At 41.8% G+C, this 18,688-nt stretch overlaps 1 protein-coding gene across 1 annotated transcript in view; it reads left to right on the top strand.

Moving 5' to 3' along the window:
* MINDY4B (MINDY family member 4B) overlaps positions 1–18,480 on the top strand; it is a gene marked incomplete at both ends in the record, with an annotated part of 33,814 nt that extends 15,334 nt beyond the window's left edge. The window contains 5 exons of the mRNA XM_081072624.1: positions 2,571–2,641; positions 4,251–4,323; positions 4,884–5,045; positions 16,520–16,700; positions 18,338–18,480. Of these exons, the coding sequence (XP_080928750.1) occupies positions 2,571–2,641; positions 4,251–4,323; positions 4,884–5,045; positions 16,520–16,700; positions 18,338–18,480 (630 nt within the window). The remainder of the gene's footprint in view (positions 1–2,570; positions 2,642–4,250; positions 4,324–4,883; positions 5,046–16,519; positions 16,701–18,337) is intronic.
* Between the last annotated feature and the right edge of the window lie 208 nt (positions 18,481–18,688).

Here is an 18,688-nt window from a genome sequence, read left to right as displayed (position 1 = left end):
GAAAGGTACTCCCCTAGGGCTGCAGGGAGAGCATGGTCCTCTTCTGACACGTTGATTACAGACTGCTGGCCCCCAGAACTGTGAGAGAATAAATTCCTATTGTTTTAAGCCATTCAAATGTCTGGTAATTTGTTACAGCAGCCTATGACCCACATGGTGTTTGTTTGTTTGTTTTTGAGTCTGTGACAGTCAAAACCAATCAGGAAATTCCACATAAAAACCTGGATATTTAGCTTTTCCCCTCAAAATGAGAAAACCTGGCTGCACTAGACCTATATATAACTTAGCGTGTCCTCAATTAGCTGAGAGTGACTCCCATTAGACAATTTGTGACAGACAGGCTGAATGATGGCACCTAACTGGTCAAAGGGACTTGGCAGATGTGATTAAGTTAAAGATTTTGACATGGGGAGATTATCCTGGCTTATCCTGGTGGGCTCAACTAATCACAGGGGTTTTGTAAGGGAAATAGGATGGCGGGAGCGTCAGAAAGAGATGTGGTGCCGAAGGCAGGGGGAGAAGAGGCTATGTGATGTGGGATCGCATGCCAAGGAACGAGGACAGCTTCTATTAGGTTGGTGCAAAAATAATTGTGGTTTAAAAGATTAAAAACAACTGCAAAAACAGCAATTACTTTTGCACCAACCTAATAGTAGCTGGAAAAGGCAAGGAAACAGAGTGTCCTATAAAGACTCCAGAAGGAACACACGCTTGCCAGCAGTTTGGATTAAGCCCAGAGATATCCATGGTGGACTTGTAACCTCCAGAACTGCAGGATAATGAAACCGTGTCGTTTTAAGCTCCCAAGTCTCTGGTAATTTGCTACTGCAGTGATAGGACACTAATACACAAGAGTTTTTCAGTTTGCCTCAGGTCCCATCTCTTCCCATTTCTCTCACACCCTGCAGTACACCCATTTGGGTTCCTGTCTGGCTCCTATGGCACTGGAATTTGCCTGGCACTGGTTCCTATGGCATAGGAATTTGGTTTCCCACCTGAGAGTCCTGCCCGTGCCACGTCAGAGATAGCAAAGGGGACAAATGGATCCATAAATGCATTTTAGCAGAAGCTTTCCTGGTACAATGCTCCTAGAGGAGAGGTGTTAGCCCCGGGCACCTTGAAAGTCAGCCAAGGAGCTTCTTTTCAGCAGGTGGAGTATTGACAGAAAACTAAGATAAGGCAAACTAATGAGAAGCCCTGAATGGTTGTTGGTTAATTTGAATTTAATCCTGGAGATCCCAGGGCACCTTCAGAAAGTTCTGAGTAGAAAAGTAACCTAACCAAGAAAACAGAGGAGAAGCACCTCAGAGAGGGACAGGTACTAATTTTATTGAGGATGTAGCCTGTTCCAAGAACCCAGGTAAGTATTGGGCACGGTGTCATTCCACTTTTGCAATCAACCTGGGGAAAGGGTATTATTGGCAATTGCAGACGAGGAGATTGAAACTCAAAGAAGACGGTAGATAAGAGCAACGAGGGTCTCCAGAAGAGAAGTTTCCAAGAATATTTTTAAAAAGGAAAGAAAACTGGAACTGACCGATTACTGCGACTCTGTGGAAAACTGCACTGAGAAGACACTATCAGAAAACAAAATTTGCACAGACATAGTAATGTAAACACAACATTATTTGACTTAACTAATACTGTAATACAACTAAACTGGGAGGCTAGGGAAGAACAGCAGTGGTGACAGTGAACAGTAAGATATTCTCTACCACAATACAAACTCAGTATCTAATGGATAAATTGGCGAATCAAAGGCCAGCATTACACATTTATTATTTTAAACTATGGAGATACGCAAACCTAGAAGAAACAACTTAAGGAGGTGAAAGTGGTGCTACCTTTAGGAAGGGGTCTAGAAAGAGTGGGGAGCGAAGGGACAGGAACTGTATTTTGTTATAAACCGTTTTTTTTACTATATGAATTTATAAACTATGTCTATTTTAAACTATCTGTTGATAAAATATGAATAATAGCAACATATAAACTTCTTATCTTAAATATATTGTTCATCATTCCAAAATATACATATAAAACATTTCAATTAAAAGGGACAGAAAAAGCTAGGGAAAAAAAAAAGAGCTAATAAGCAGTAGAACTGGTTCGGAACTTAGGTCTGTATGACTCCAAAGCTATTTCTAGAAAGCCTCTCTGCGCCCCCTAAGTTTAATGGGCCAACCAGGAAGAACGCACTGACTGAGGAGAGTCTGAGTAAGGGGGCCCAGGCAAGAGCAGCAGTGGGGTCTGGGCGAGGATAGATGCCGGGAAAATGAAGAGGAAAGATACACTACGTCTTAGCCATGATTGGAAGAGAAGTCAGAGATAGACAGATAGACGTGGAGGAAAGAAACATCGGTTGAGAATCAAGAGAATGGTGGTACCAGTGGCAGGCCTGAAATAGGGAAGGAGAACACATTTGAGTGAAGCTAGATCTAAGGAAACAGAGAGACAGCTCCAGCTGTCCTTCCAGCACCTGGAAAATAAATCTCTCAGGCTGTGAATCCTTGAATTCATGCATAGCTGCACTGCTTTCAGGCTAACATGCTTTTCTTTTGTTTTCCATGCAGTTCAAAGGGGAAGCAAGCCGTGGTGTCATCCTGTTTCTTTACAGCCTGATCTTCTCCAGAACATTTGAAAGGTACATTCTATAAATATTTGGGTATGTATTTCTTATAGCTCTGGGCCACATAAACCATGTGGGGAAATATTTTAATGCCCCATTGGAAGCATGAGTGCACTTTTTTTCCTAGTGAATGCTCTCCTGTTGCTACATCTTTTTCTGTAGTCGGTTTGGCCATATTAATATGTGTCATCAAGAAAGTTTGAATCTGCCTTTTTGTTCCAATAGTCGGTTTCTTCTTCTTATAGTTATAAATATTGGCAGACAACAGCAAAGCTTATTTGTACAATTTTCAGATAAAATATTTTACTATTTATATGCACAATAAAATACATCCACAAATACTTATTTTCTCTCTGTGATGTATAAAGCTCTGTCCTTGGCACTGTGGGGAATACAAATAAAAGAAGACATGCAGGTTCTCGGACCTCCTGCAGGTTCTAGTCTGAGAAAGGCAAGAGGTGCACACAGAGCTAGGGGGCGAGTCCCAGGTGGTACTTGATGTACCAAATGAGGTATAAAGACAATGAGTCTTAGCGGATTCCGGAAGGGGAAGGGTCCCCAGCAGATAGGGTAGTCAAGGAAGGCTTCTTAGAGGAAATGGGCTTTCTTCTGGGCTCTGACAGAAAAGTCAGCTTTTGAGAATCGGAGAAAGATAGAGAGCCCCCAGAAGGGCAGAATTAGAAGCCCTGAAGCCATGTTTCTGAAACTTGTCTTTTGTGTATCACCATCACATTTTTATGGTCTACATTATTATTTGCTCAAGTTTTCTTTAAATTAACCCACATTCAAACACCAACTTCTTCCTAACCATTAATATCCTTTAAATCGTGTATTTGCTGTGCTAAAGAAAAAATGTATGAAGTACATGTCTATAAACATTTTAAATGCTCCTCTCTATACCACCTCAAGTCATGCCATACTTTAGGGAACACTGCCCTGAATTCTACCGATGCCACCAAGGAACTCACCCAGTTTGACCCAAGTCTTAATCACAGAAGGTATGACCGCCAGTCCTGTGAATAGGTTCTTGCAAGAACACAGCTCTCAGAGCAGCATGCAGCACCTTTCTCTGGGTGACAGCAGAAGCCACATTTCACCTGACTTTAATATTGGCCAGGGTAGAAACGCAACCCCTGGTCTCTGATGAAACAGAAGAAGATACCCTTCCATAGCCAAGACATGGGCTTAACCCCCAAGCTAGCATTTTCCATTTGAATGTCTGTTCAACTTTGCCTTGAGCCAGCACCCTCTGGAGTGTCCATGTGTCACCACCCTAAGCCAAGCAACCCTTGTCACTCTGAGCAGTTTCTCTCCTGAGCTCAGCATCAGAGCACACACACAAGAATTCTGATGTGTGAGTCCTGCAGCTTCTCCCTTCTCCCTCACCACTTACCACAGGCTTCCCCCAACTGTGTCCCTAGCTTTCCCAGTCACCTATGCAGCCCCAGTCCCATGAGCTTTCCCCAGTGAGAGACGGAAACACGCAAGGCACTTGGGAGGGACAGTGGCGAGGGAGCCCATGTAACTGCTGCTTTGTGTTGGGGGGTGAGGGGAGGAGAGGCTGCAGGTTCCTGGTGCCATCATGGTCTCTGACCAAATATCGATGGCTTCTCCCATTCTGCAGGCTTCAGAACGACCTAGATGTCTCCACCGCTCATCTGTTACAACCAAACGCTGGAGGCTTTCTGTGCAGGCAGGTAGGTTGGATGACTGACTTTGTATTGTAGAATCTGAATTAAGTTATGTTTTTTTAAAATTAAATATATTATCTGTTAAGTGAAAGACTAAGGTGATACCCTCAGTTTGTTATCAGTTTCTACCTTCCAATTTCCATTATAGTCCTTTCTAGTTTACCTCTGAGAGCCCTACATCCCTGAGGTTCTAGAAACATTAGGGAATATCTTGCCAAGACCCAATAGAAATCCCTAATACCTAAAAGAAAAGTACATAAAGTCATCTTAGCTTCATGCTTCTTAAATCACAACCATGGAAACCAAAGTTTAAAAGAACATAAAGGCAATAGGATCACAGTGGGACACGTGGGAAGTTATGGGGAGCAGCTCAAGAAAAGAAGTCAATCAATCATTGTTTTAACACTACCAAATGTTCAAGACCTATGTTTTTCCAGAATTATATATTGTGTGATTTCATTATTTTCAGTAGAAATGGTCATTTTTAAATGATTATTAAAAGAAAAAAGAAGTCCTTGTGTCATTGCTACCTAAAATGTAAACATTTGTAAAAATATGTTATCTAGGCAGTTGTGAACATGATTTTAACTGGAAGAGCAAGTCCAAATGTCTTTAATGGCTGTCAAAACGGAAAGTCTCAGGAACTATTGCACGGAGTCCTGGCCCGCAGTGACATAGGCTATTTGCAGTGGGGTAAGGACACCTCCAAGGATGACAGGCTTTCACAGGTGAGTGTGCTCTGATTCTCAACCACACCACCAGACTGTCAATATTTTGACTTTTTTTTTTAAGTCTCTATATTCACGTAGTTCAAATATGAGCTTGCCTTTACTGCTTTCCTGCATACCCCCCCCACACACCCCACCCAAACACATATGTACATGGAGACTTTCAGGTCTAAATGGAAATAGCCAACTCTACTTGCTTCATATTTTATTGTATATATTTTTATGTAGAGTATAGGTAACACATATAGTGTGCAAATAATTTTTTTAAAAAACTTGAACTATACAGATCAAGGGGAAGTCCCCTTGCATGTCCCTCAGCCCCAGACCCCCCTTCTCAGAAATCAGCACTGTCAGCAGCGGATGGGTATCTTCCCAATCCTTTATGCAAACGAATGCACATAGTCTATCTATTACCCAAAGACTTTAAAAAAAATCATTAAAAAAAAAGGGGGAGCCCACTCATGAAACTCCTCTGAAAAAGTTTTCCAGCTCAGGGGATTTACAACTTCTGACAACCAGAATGCAGAATGTGCTGTTGAAAAGTACAACCAGAGAATTACGTAAGATGAGATTCTGGAAAAAAAAAAAAAAAAACAGGAGAGAGAATGAAGAAGCAAATATATTCATCTCAAACCACAAATCAAAAATGCTTCTGTGACATTTTCACAAAATTTGAAAGCTCATCCTAAAGCTCAGGAAGGCAGGGTAGATTCTATGAAAAGCAACTACTTCTCTGGAGTGGCCTTGAGACAAGCTGGGATGCAGTCCAAAGTGATGGTGACAAAAACCTCCAGACCTCTCGGTTCCCAGCTTCTCCCAGCTACCAACACCAATCGAGTCCCCTGCTGCTCAGCGCCTGTCCTAGCCTTCCCTCTCCTTGCTCCAGCTCAAACTTTCTTTTGTGTACACAGGGCTTCACAATACATAAGGTGCTTTTACATCCATAGTTTCACCCATCTTTCCTCCTACTGTTGGCTCCAGCTACCATGTGTTATATGCAATCAGCATCTCACAATACATACAAATCATGTGATGGCATGTGATGGCATCCGGACAAGAATGTGTTTCTATGCTAGAATTCGAATATTTTGTGTGCACACGTATCTTAAAAGTTTACTTGTTATTTCTCAACTTTGAAATCTAGGTCTGTCATAGAAAAATGAGAAGTGACAGATAAGCTAAAAGTAAAATTGATCCCATCACCAATTCTATCACCCACAGGTTAATTCTTCTAAAAATGCCTCCTTCTCTTTTTCTTTTCTTTCTCATACAAATACACATATGCTTTATTTTACTCTTCTGAAGCCTGCTTTTCTCATTAAACACAAATATATTTATATGTTCTTCATCATATTTAATGGATGCAAAGAGTTCTACTGTATAAATGTGAAATACTTTGAACATACCCTGGACAGAGACTGGATTCGTTACTATCAAGTTCCTAATCACTCCAGATGATTTGGGAATTCATCTTAGAATCTGATACATATAATGACAAGGAAAACTAAGTCAGAAATAGGAAATTTATAGATTTTGTTTTACATATGTTTCTTTTCTTTCCACCATGTCTGGTCAGTAGATGTCCACAATCTAGAATTCTGTATCTATCGGAGCCCAGCAATGTGCCAAGACTCAGTTTGGAGAAAAATGGCAGGATATACTTGGAGCAATTTTTAAGGAGTGGGAACACAAAAACCACAACAATAATTTTAGTGCTTTGTCTACTATTACAAAGCTCTTTCACGATATTATTTCACTATATCCTCATTATAAACTACAAAGATTTAAAACAGTGTTTCTCATATTTCCGTCATTTGAGTAGGTAATTCACAAGCTTTGTCATATCTCCACAGCACCTCTGCTATTAGTTGCTTAATATGTTTCTTTAAATCAACTCACTTTTAAAATTTGAATCTAACCTTTTCTGCAGCAGTAATACAAGCCTTGGAGTTGACATGCTATTTATTTTTTTCCTAATACATATTTAAACAACTAAAGTTCACCCCTTGTGCCACTGATGCCTCTCATGCCACATGCCACCCATGGGCACACTTTGGTATAAAAGGGAGGACGTTCCTGCAACATGTTAGAAACATCCCTGGTCTGAAAGCCGGGAGACTTGTTAGGAGGCCTTGCCCTGCCACTCACAGGGGTGTGACTTGGCCCAATCACTGACCCTGTTTCCTCACCTACGGATTAGCGTCCTGACACCTGTCTTGCAGCCACGGGACTGATGTGAGGAGCACACAAAGTCATGAACACTGAAGCCTGTTGGCAAGCAAATGGGACCTATACACATATGACTTTGTAATAGATGACCTGGCATAAGAGTAAAGTATTTCCCTCAGCCACACGCATCTGGCAGCTCCTAACGGTGAGGCTCTGTGTCCCATACAAAGACGAGTCGGACGAGTCCATGGGCCAATCCACCACATACACTGAGTGCCATAGGAAAGACGCAGGCAACAAATGTGAGAGAACTGTGACCTCAATACTGACTGCACATTGAAATCACCAGGAGAGTTTAGTTCTCTTAATCGATTTTGTTCTTTAGAGCAGTTTTAAGTTCACTGTAAAATTGAGGGGAGATGCAAAGATTTCCCGTATAACCCCTCCCCATTATTAACATCCCCCCTCGAAATGGTACACCTGTTCCAGCTGACACAGGATTATCATCCAGGGCCCACTGTTTACATTACAGGTCACGCGCGGTGTCGTACCTTTTATGTTGTACATTCAAATGTATAATGACACGTACCCACATTTATAGTAACATACAGAGTAGTTTCACTGCCTAAAAGTCCTCTGTGCCCCACCTGTTGAGTCCTCCCTCCCTGCAACCCCGGGCGACCACCAATCTTCTTACTGTCTCCATAGTTGTGCCTTTTCCAGAATGTCATGTGGTTCGAATCATACTATGTACATCGTATGTCATACATACTATTTATGTTATACATACAGACTTCTCAGATTGCTTCTTTCCCTTAGTAATATGCATTTGAGTTTACTCCATGTGTTTTTACACTCAATGGCTCATTTCTTTATAGCCCTTAGTAATATTCCATAGCCCTGGAATATTGTGAATAATATTCCATTGACTAAATAACATTCCACTGATGTACCAGGGTTTATTTAGCCATTCGCCTCCAAAGGGCATCTTGGTTGTCTCCAGGTTTGGGCAATTATGAATAAAGCTGCTATAAACATTCTTGTGCGGGTTTTTGTATGGACATGTTTTCACCTCCTTTGGGTGAATACCAAAAAGGATAATTGCTGGATCCTATGTTAAGAATGTGTTTAGTTTGGCAAGAAACTGCCAAATGGCTTTCTAAAGTGGCTGCACCACGTTGCGTTCCCACCGGGAAGGGATGAGAGTTCCTGTTGCTCCACCTCCTCACCAGCATCCGGTGTTGTCAGGGTTCTGGATTCGGGCCACTCTACTAGGTGTGTCGTGGCACGTCACTGTTGTTTCATTTGCGTTTCCCTGATACCATAGGATGTGGAACATCTTTTCACATGCTTCTTTGCCGTCTATATATCTCCTTTGGTGAGGTGTTTGTTAAAGGCTTTGGCCCACTTGAAGAGCTTTTAAAACTATCAATGCCCGGGTCACCCCCAGGGTAGTGTCCAACTTCTGTGTATAGGACCTGGGCCCCAAAGGGCCCACACTTAGAAGGCCCTGCACGCGCTTTAATGCTCTGCTTTGCTGTCTTAAAATTCTTAGTAGTTTTTGAACAACAGCCCCTGCATTTTCGTTTTGCACTGGGCCTCACAAATTGTATAGCTGGTCCTACCCAATGACTCCGTTTGGTCTGGGGAGCATCTGGGCATCAGAAGTTTTAAAAGCCCACAGGTGATTCTAATGTGCAGCCAGGGTTAGAAATTTCTGCTCAACCTCGGCACGACTGACATTTTGGACTGGATAGTTCCCTGTGGAGGGGGCTGTCCTGTGCATTGTGGGATAATGTGGCAACCTCCCTAGCCTCCACCCACTAGGACCGCCCCTTAGGGTGACAACCAAAAATGTCTCCAGACACTGCCAAATGTGCCCTGGGGGACAAAATTGCCCCTGGCTGCACCACTGCTCTAAAAAAAGAGGGGAAACAATCTGGTCAGGCTTGGATGATTAAATCCATTTTGTGTGGAACTGGAAAACTAGCTATTTCAACTGACATTACAAGAAAGGGTATCTTCTTTCAGTATCAGAAAGGTTGACAGCTTTCTGTTCCTTTGTAACATGTGCAAGGCTTTGGGGGCAAGTTTCAGAATTTACCTTAGCTTAAAATTAAACAGGTGTTTGCTAAATAGCTACTAAATTGCTCTGAGAAAATGGATTGTATCAAAGACTATGCCACACACACAAAAAAAGAGAGTGAGGGAGGAAGGAAGGCAGGAAAGGAGGCAGAGAGAGAGAACAATAACCTGAGAGTCAAGAATTTATAGGCATTCAGTGCTATCGTTTTCTCTAGATCACATTTCTTTCTACTCAAGTCAGCTCAGACCAATAGGGTTGCTAAATTATGCTCTAACAAAAATTATCTGAAGATTTTAAAATATTCTCCAATAACAAAGTGGATGTTTGCCAGGACCTTTAAGTCAGTCAAGAGGCTGAGGCATAAGGTAAAAAATAAAAGCTTTCCTGCTGGGAAGAGGACAAAATGTACCAGAAAACAGGACCACCCTCGTAATGCTTGCCCACAAAGTTAAAGTAGGGCAAAGAATGCAAATTGCTCTGGTTAGCTTTAAAATCGACATAGAAATCAAATCCACAATGCTTCTATCTTTTTGAAAAGTGACTAATGTGGCTTTTCATCCTTCCTTCTTGGACGCACTGTTCTATCCCCAGGGAGACTCCTGTGAATCCTGCCCTCAGAGAAAATTGTCTGAAATTGTGCACTAATGGTTTGAAACCCTGAGAATGTTCATTATGTTGTCTCTGTCATGCGCCTGGAGTTTGGTTTCAGAACAAATGTATTAAAGAGCAAATATAGGCTGGCGGTTAGTTTTCTTACTGAACTGCTGAAATAGATGAATATGTTAGACGTATACACGTATCCATATGAAGTTTATTTTATCTGAAGGTGCTTTTTTATTCTTTCTATATCAGCTCATTATTTTAGGAAAAAAAGCAACCCATAACTCATCTATATTATTAAAAATCGATATATACAGAGAATGCCAAAAAAGTATACACATTTTAAGAAAGGAAAAAAAACTCTATTAAAATTGTAATAATATAGACCGCTAACAAAAGACGCATACAAGTCACATTTGACTTCCGCAATTACAAGAGGTGCTCAAAGTGATTACCATCAGCTTCATTTTAATATCGTTTTTTCCTTTCTTAAAATGTACGTACTTTTTTTTTTGGCACCCTCTGTATATATGTATAATTTTATACTTTTTCAACATTGTTAAAAATGGTAATTAAAGAAAGTATAGCAGGCCCTCGGATAATGTCATGTCATTCAACACCGTTTTGTTACGACGTTGACGAGATACCATAGGATACCTTGTTTCATATCAACCAGTCCATGGTAAAATTGGTTGCAAGTTCTGTGTCGTTTTGCTTAAAGATGTCGTTTTGCTTAAAGTCTCAGAACCTACTGGCGGCGTTACATAGGGTCTTACAGTGTATGTGAAGCTTCCTTATTCACGGTCGTGCTAGCACCACGTATGCGAGTATGTCCTGGTGCCAGCCTCTCTCTGAGCCACTTGCAATGACATCCTGTCTCCTTTAAGGCTCACTTCCACCAAGTCCTCACCAGTGCTAGTTTACGTCCAGTGTGTGCTGTCCGCTCATTCATTTCGCGCAGAGAAATTCCAGACTGAGAAAAGCGTGGGCGCCTTGCCCAAGTGTCGGCGCCAGGGTTATGAGCCAGATCTGTCTACATTCCAACCCATGCTGCCTGTCATTGTCATCGTCGCTTATTTTCTGATAACAGGGCCAACACCAAACGCCCATTCTTGGAGTTGCTTTTATAATCTATCATATGTGAATATTTACTTCCAGACGTGGACTTGCACGCTATAAAATTGAATAGCTAGGATATTAGGTTGGTGCAAAAGTCATTGCGGTTTTTGCGATTATTTTTAATCTTGTACACCACAAGGCCTTTTGCACCAATCTAATACATACACGGGTGCTGCACTATGACATTTTGGTGGTGGCAGAATCATTTCGGGGCTTTAGAATGGATGACAGCTGTGCTCGACAAGCTACAGCCTTATCCGTTGACTTCTAGGTTTGAGCAATTGTGAGTCTGGATTTATTGTGAACTGCAGGTCCCTGGGGCACACACTCTCTAAAGTGTCTTCCCGCCTTCACCTGCTGGCTTGGCAGACTGCATCTGTCAGGTGTATGCCAGGCGGCAAGCTCAGTGGCACTCAGAGATGTGCTAACCAGAACCCATCGGGCTACAGTGTATGCAGAAGTCTAATATTTCACAATAATTTATCACAGAACTGAAATACCAGGCAGAGCAGAATCATGCTCAGAAAAGAGCCAGATGTAATTTTAAGTATCACTGGATTGAAGACCCCCCGTCACTCTCTTCCTCTCTACTCCGCGCGGCATGGGGACTCCATATACGTACTGTGAATATGCCAACTGCATATATAAATAAGTGTGTTGTGGGTATTTGGGGGCTCCTGCCTAGGATGCCTGTTATACAGCGGAAGACTAACTGTACGCACTGACAATTAAAACCTAATATAAGAAAGGTTGCTGAGCTGAAAAGAAAACCAATATGCTCCCTGACAGAATCTGCTGAGGGGAAACTCATTGTGTAATGCTGTCTGTCTTTCCAAAGTAAATCTCTTTTTACTCTGGGATAAAAATTGCAGAGATTGCAAAAACACACGTCTTTCAGTCCCAATGTCATAGCCCCGTGGGGCAGATTTTTTTTTTAAATGGAGTTCTCATTAGATGACATAGTAAGCCCCCTAGAGTCCAGCAGACTGACGGTGCCCGTGGGACACGGCCAGCTACCCACAGGATGAGGCAGTCTTTTGGAGCCTCCTGTCACTTTTTTATTTGAAGATACAGGTTTGAGTGTGAGGTTCTAATACTTAAGTGAGAGCATAAAGCAGTTTGAGTCTAACACCATCTGGAAAGCCTGAGGAGGTTCACATTATCTTCACACCTGCCACAGAGAAGAAAAATCAACTCTGATTTTGAGAAGGGACTGAAGCCATTTAGGTCTTGCTGGAATTACTCCCCCAGCAGCCCTGCCAGAGTATATCAGTCGTACCCTCTTCCCTCTTTACATGTTCCCTTTAAAGAGACTGTTAGAAAGAAATCCAACCATGAAAGTATCAAGCGAAGCTGCACCCACAGCCCTCCCAGGAAGTCACTGAGAGAGCCTCCTGCAAACATGCCAACATACCTGCAAACTGAGAGAAGTTACATCGACTCTGCATTCCAGGCGGCAGAGAGGAGAACCAGACCACTAACAGTTATGCATGGGATCATCTCCAGGAATCAGCAAAGAAAGTACAAGTTTCCCACCCCCTTTCTCCTTGGCAGATTACCAGACTGGGGCTTTGGGACTTGCAACATCAAGCTCATTACGCAAAGGCACATTCTAAGCACCATTGTTCTAGATGGCATAAAAAAAAAAATAGGAATTACATGGACTCAATTCTTGGCCTCCAGAGTTTAGAATTTGTCCATCCTTCTTCCTGTCCTTGGAGACGTACATTGGCTTAAATGATACATGTTATGAAAGATCTGATTGCTGCATGTAACGCGAACCTACTGGGCTCATTACAATGAATGAACTTAAGAAGAAAGGTGTTTTATTTATAGCACCGCTGTGTCACAATTTAATTTCCTTTTTGCCATGGCAACATGAGGCAGCATGAACTAATTCTGCATTGGTGGAATCTCACCAATAAAACATATTTAGAATCCTGCTGGGCTGGGGGGATCGCTGATAAACTCTGTCTACCTGAAAGCAATACAAATTCTTAACTAAAAATTCCAATCAAACAGATTATGTGGTCGGCCAAGAAAAGAAGGAGGTGTAATATTGGGCTGGATTCAACGTGGGGGGGTGCTTCGTTTATTTTTGGTAGGATTCACTTTAACCCTGCTGTGTTCTCGGCTATCATCCTATCATCGTAAGGCTCTCCTTTGAGATTTAATGCCCAAAGTACCAGGACAGTCATGCATGACATTTTCCTTTTCACCAGAATCTCTCAAAGCCAGCAAGGCTCCGCCTGCTCAGTGTGGGGTCTCTGGATGGTCACTCTGGGGGTTGGAGGTGTTGGTATTTATAACGACCGTGACCCTCGAACAACACTGGTTTCAACAGTGCAGTCCACTCATGCGTGGATATTTTTCAATAAATATCTATACTGTTTTCGATCTGCAGTTGGGAGTCCACAGATGTGGAGGGCTGAGTATGCATTAATCTATACCATTTTATATGCTTATAGGGGACTAAGCATCAGTGAATTTTGGTACCCACAGGGGTCCTGGAAGCAATCCCCAACAGATATGGAGGGACAACTTAAGTTTGGAGGGAGTCAGAAATTACACAGGGATTTTCAATTGCCCAGTGTTGTTTGAGGGTCGATTGTACTTTATTTTCCTCTTATTCTAATAAATTCTCCAATAGCTTTGAGTTCAGGAAAGAAAACTGTTGCATAAAGTAACAATAGTGTGATGTCACACCTTGCAGAGTATATTATCTGAGCGCCAGTTGAATTTTGCCTACATTACAAAGATTGTGTGTAAAACAATATCATATGTGTCATATTCTATTACCTCAACCTCAACATACTTTACAGGAACTTTATTGGTTTAAAAGCAGCCAGAATATCTACCAGAAGCTTAAAATGAGTGGCATTTTACTACAAACCCCCCTCAATTTCCTAATTAGTTTATCCAAGTTTTCCAACCCTAATAATTCCATGTCATATTTTGAGAACCTATAATTTTAGTATAGAAGATGCCATCCAAGAAGGCCTAAGGAAGCACTTATGCTATAACTAATGCATGGTTACAATGTTATTTTGAACTTGGGGGTGGATTCTGGAACGTAAACACATGCGGCTGCTTCAGTGGCACATCCTCTGTGTTTTATTTCAGATGCAGCCAGTGGGCGACTTGCCCCACGTTTGATTTGTGAGAGGCTCATGTTATACTCAGCCCAGAGAGGTTAACTGTAGTGTGAGTAGATGAGAAAATCCTGCACCCACTGTCAGCTAGTGCAGATTGGGGTGCTAGGCTCGTACGTCTTTTTAAACTATCAACCAAAACTGAGGTCATTTCTTCCAAACACAATAACATAATTTTTCTATGGTAATGAAAACAGAAAAGCTTAAAGACAAAAGCATCTATGATTCACCACAACCAAAGAATTTAAACTAAATAAAAACAAGATTTGAATAGAACTATTGAGACATAAAAATGTCAAGTTAGCCTTTCATGCTTGGATTTACAAAATGCGTGATAATTTTTCAAAGCTGGATTTTCCATAAGACAGAAATTTGTTCCTGGACCCAGAGTACAACTCTGAGGACCGAGAAGAAAAGAGACAAAATGGGATCCTACCATTATGGTAAGACACACCAAGGCGAAGAGTCCAGTTCCTCTCCCAGGCATCACGTGGAAATGATGGGTTTTTTTTTTCCCATTTTAAATGACAATCGTTTTAAAAATATGTGTTTCTCTGCTTCTTTAAACAAAGTGGTAGATATTTTTAATAGAAATGTGCTATAATACCGTAATTCCCTCGGGGGCTACTGAAGTATGCAGAACCCTTTTACTGCAGAGCTTGCCAGAGTGGTGCTTTTGTGAGTCTAATCCACTAGCTATGATAATTCAAGGCCAAACTGACAGTTGCCTGGAAAAAAGCAGATAACAAGCTGGTTAAAATAGTAAACTTAATATTATATATAATATGAAACTGGTACACTCGGCTCTAAGTATGAGGTATGACCAAACAATATGGTGAATGTTTAAACAAAAGAAATTTATTACAGTGAGACACATTGTCATTAATCCCCCTCAAAATACTCCCCCTTGTTTTGAGCACACTTATCCCATCGTTCTTGCCACTTTCTGAAGCAGTTCTGGAAGTCCTCTTTCGTGAGTGTCTTTAGTTGCGCTGTCATGGCTGCCTCCATGTCCTGAATCATTTTGACTTTGGGGAAGAGCCAGAAGTTGCATGGTGCCAGATCTGGTGAATAAAGTGAATGAGGACACATCATTATGTTTTTGTTTGACAGAAATTGCCATGTACTAGAAGTGATGTGTGACACGGAGCACTGTCATTGATGGAGGGTGATTTAAAACACACTTTAAAACACACCTTCTCTCAACAGTAGCTCACTCCCGACTGACTGCACTGAAGAAGTTGAAACTTGTCACACGCTGTTACTAAGGCTCGATGCGCCATTTCCCTTATTGAAGATCCCCCCCTTTCCATTGGATGATGCTAGGCAGCAGCATTCACCATAGTTCTCAATCACAATGGAAAAGCTCTGTGTCACACATCACTTCTGGTGTGGCAATGTCTGTCAAGTAAAAACATTACAGAGTGTCCTCATCCACTTTATTCACTGGATCTGGCACCGTGCGACTTCTGGCTCTTCCCCAAAGTCAAAATGACTGTGAAAGGTAAATGTTTTGAATCGATTCAGGACATGGAGGCAGCCATGACAGCGCAACTAAAGACACTCACAAAAGAGGACTTCCAGAACTGCTTCAGAAAGTGGCAAGAACGATGGGATACGTGTGTTTGAAGCGAGGGGGAGTATTTTGAGGGGGATTCATGGCAATGTGTCTTTTACTGTAATAATTTTTTTTAATTTAAACATTCACTGTATTTTTTGATCACACTTTGTATAGCTCCACAATTGACCTACATATTAACATGAAGCTATGTGAACATATGTGTATGTGTGTTCCCCTCATTTCCCTGAAGCTTTTTCCTATATTCAAAGTATTGCATATTTCTATATCCTAAATATTCTTTTTTCTATATTCTAAATGGTTAGTGTTATCAGAAGTTTAAACACCTGCTGAATAAAATATTGTCCTATCTTGGAAATAGGACACAAAACACTAGTGGGAATTACACTGGTCAATAAAAAAGAGAAATTAAAGTTCCCTTATTCTATCCTTCCACTTATATTTCAGTTTATCTATGTATTCTCTACCTTGGTTCAAAACCAAACGGAAAGTGGTTCCACCTTCTCCATGAGACTACCCTCAAAAAAATGTTTTAAATAAAATCCATTAAGAGAAAAAATGCGGCACCCCCACCACACCACCCATTCATAAATGTAAATTCATTCACGATGAAGCTCTTGTTTCAAATCTTACTCTACACACAGTGCTCTGCACGGCTATGAGTGCAACGAGACGCCTCAGAGCTGCTTTGTGATCATGACGACGTATCAGCATCTACCGTGACGTGGTGCCGTCTGTGTGTTCACCTGCACTCCTTTCCCCCCGCCAGGTGGGCAGCATGCTGAAGACTCCCAAATTACCCATCTGGCTGTGCAACATCAGTGGCAATTACAGTGTCCTTTTTAGCACAAACAGGCAGCTCTTATCAGACTGGAAAATGGAGCGTCTCTTTGATCTGTACTTTTACAGCGGCCAGCCCTCACAGAAGAAGCCTGCGCATCTTACAATAGGTGAGCGTTTCAGCCTCTGAGGGCTGTGTGCTTTAATGTGCTCCAAGAGATGGGCTGCCGACGTTTAACAGCTGTGTGGGTATTCATGCTCGGTCTGCAGGAAAATGCTTAGGCTTCATTTCTGAAATGAAACCAACTCAGGAACCCCATGGGCCGAAACCCCAGGACTGTAACCTGGGAATTCCAAACGTGCTGCAAATAAAAGCAGAGGATTAGAAGTAGCACAAAGGAACAAACAACCTCTAGGTTAGAGAGAAAACACAAGGTGTAGTCAAATTTCCAAAAAGCCTTCTCCAGGGTCTTTTATTTTTGAGCACAAGGCATTTAATGCCTAAGGAAAAAACTGGAAAAACAAATGGGTTGGGGGGAAGGGGCTTTCAAGTGGCCAATTCAATCCCACAGTGGAACATTAGATGATCATCCAGTGACATAAGTAACCAAACTGATGGTGCATTTCTGTTCAGATTAGTTCAAAAAGCATTTATGAGGGCCTACTAAGTGCCAGGCGCTGTGCTTGACACCAAGAAAGCAATGAACTAAGGCACAGTCCCTACAAACCTTAGGAGGGTCCAGTCCAATGGGAAAAGCAGACAACCACAGGGGTCATTTCATTTCAATTTCAACCACATTTAGTTTTTTAACTCATAAGGAGAAAAGACTAACCTTAAGAGGTCTTTAAACACTGGCCCTTTGGACAAGGGAATAAGAGTGATGAGACCGGAAGTCTGTCTCCACACCTTCGCTTCACCGAGGGAGCCTTGTTGATTTGATGTGTGACTCTGCATTTAGCATCGCAGGCCTGCCATTAAGCCTTTTTCATTATTCTGACTAAATCTGGAAAAGTAGCTTAGTGACTGTTTTATCTAGGAAGCTCCTAATTCTTTTTCTTTAATAATGAGCACTATATATTAGCAAATTTAATTTAGTGGGACATTGACAATATGTTCTTTAAAATATATTATCATTTCTACTTGACTGTCTTCTTTGAGGAAAGCATCATTTTTTAATTAGCTCACATGCATCCCAAACATTCTGTTCTGGGCGCTGTCTTGAAAGCTTTGCATATATTATCTCATTACATTCTCCCAACAGTCATGAGATAGATACTATGATACCTACTTCTACATAGAGGAAACTCAGGTGGCCAATAACTCGTTACTAACAAAGTAAATGAGGCTGAGAGATCTTAAGTATGTTATCAAACATCATATTGGAACAAATATGGGCCTTGAACTCAGTTCTTGACTACCTCACTAGAATACCTCACCCTTCACCCCAAAATGCAAATGTACCCTTAGAAGCGTTGAGAGGTGACAGCTCCCCCCTTCTCCTGTTTTTCCTGACACCATCATCCAGTGACTTACACCTGGCTCTATGTCACGGTGTTGGACCGTGCATTACAATACTGAATGTGACTTATCAATATTCATGTTCCAAAATACACAACGACCCAGCGTACCACACATTTGTTTTGTATGGGGCGTTTCTATATCCCATTCCTCTCTGCTTAACCAGTTCTAGGAACACAACTTGCTAAGCCCAACTCCTGCCCACCCATCCTGTTTACCTTCCTTCCTGGCTTCCTCTGGGATGGTGTACATAAGCTGGGGTCTAAATGCCAGCTGTTCCTCCCTCAGATACTCACTCCCATTACTGGGAAAGGAATCAATGTGACGATGAACACAGACCAGGAAGACGGTTTTCTCCAGTGGAGATGGTAATCAGAACCAAGTGGACAGAGGCCACCATCAACTGGAATGGAACGGTTCCATTTTTCTAAAGAGAAAGCCAGGATGTGCAATGAAGGCTGAAGGGTCAGAACTGCTGGAATGCAAAGCTTACGTTGGGGGAGACCATGTCACCTCTACATTCCTCATTCATGAGCCCCACAGAAAAACCCCATTAACCATTTTTCCTCCTTTTTATTGTTCTTGTTGTTGTTACTTGTCTCTGTTAAGCCCTCTGCAGTTGCTTGCAGTGGAGAAGCA

This window comes from Rhinolophus hipposideros (assembly GCF_964194185.1).
Source record: "Rhinolophus hipposideros genome assembly, chromosome: 2".
NCBI lineage: Eukaryota > Metazoa > Chordata > Mammalia > Chiroptera > Rhinolophidae > Rhinolophus > Rhinolophus hipposideros.
Note: the sequence above shows the minus strand (reverse complement) of the source record. Positions and strands in the feature narration are given on the sequence as shown.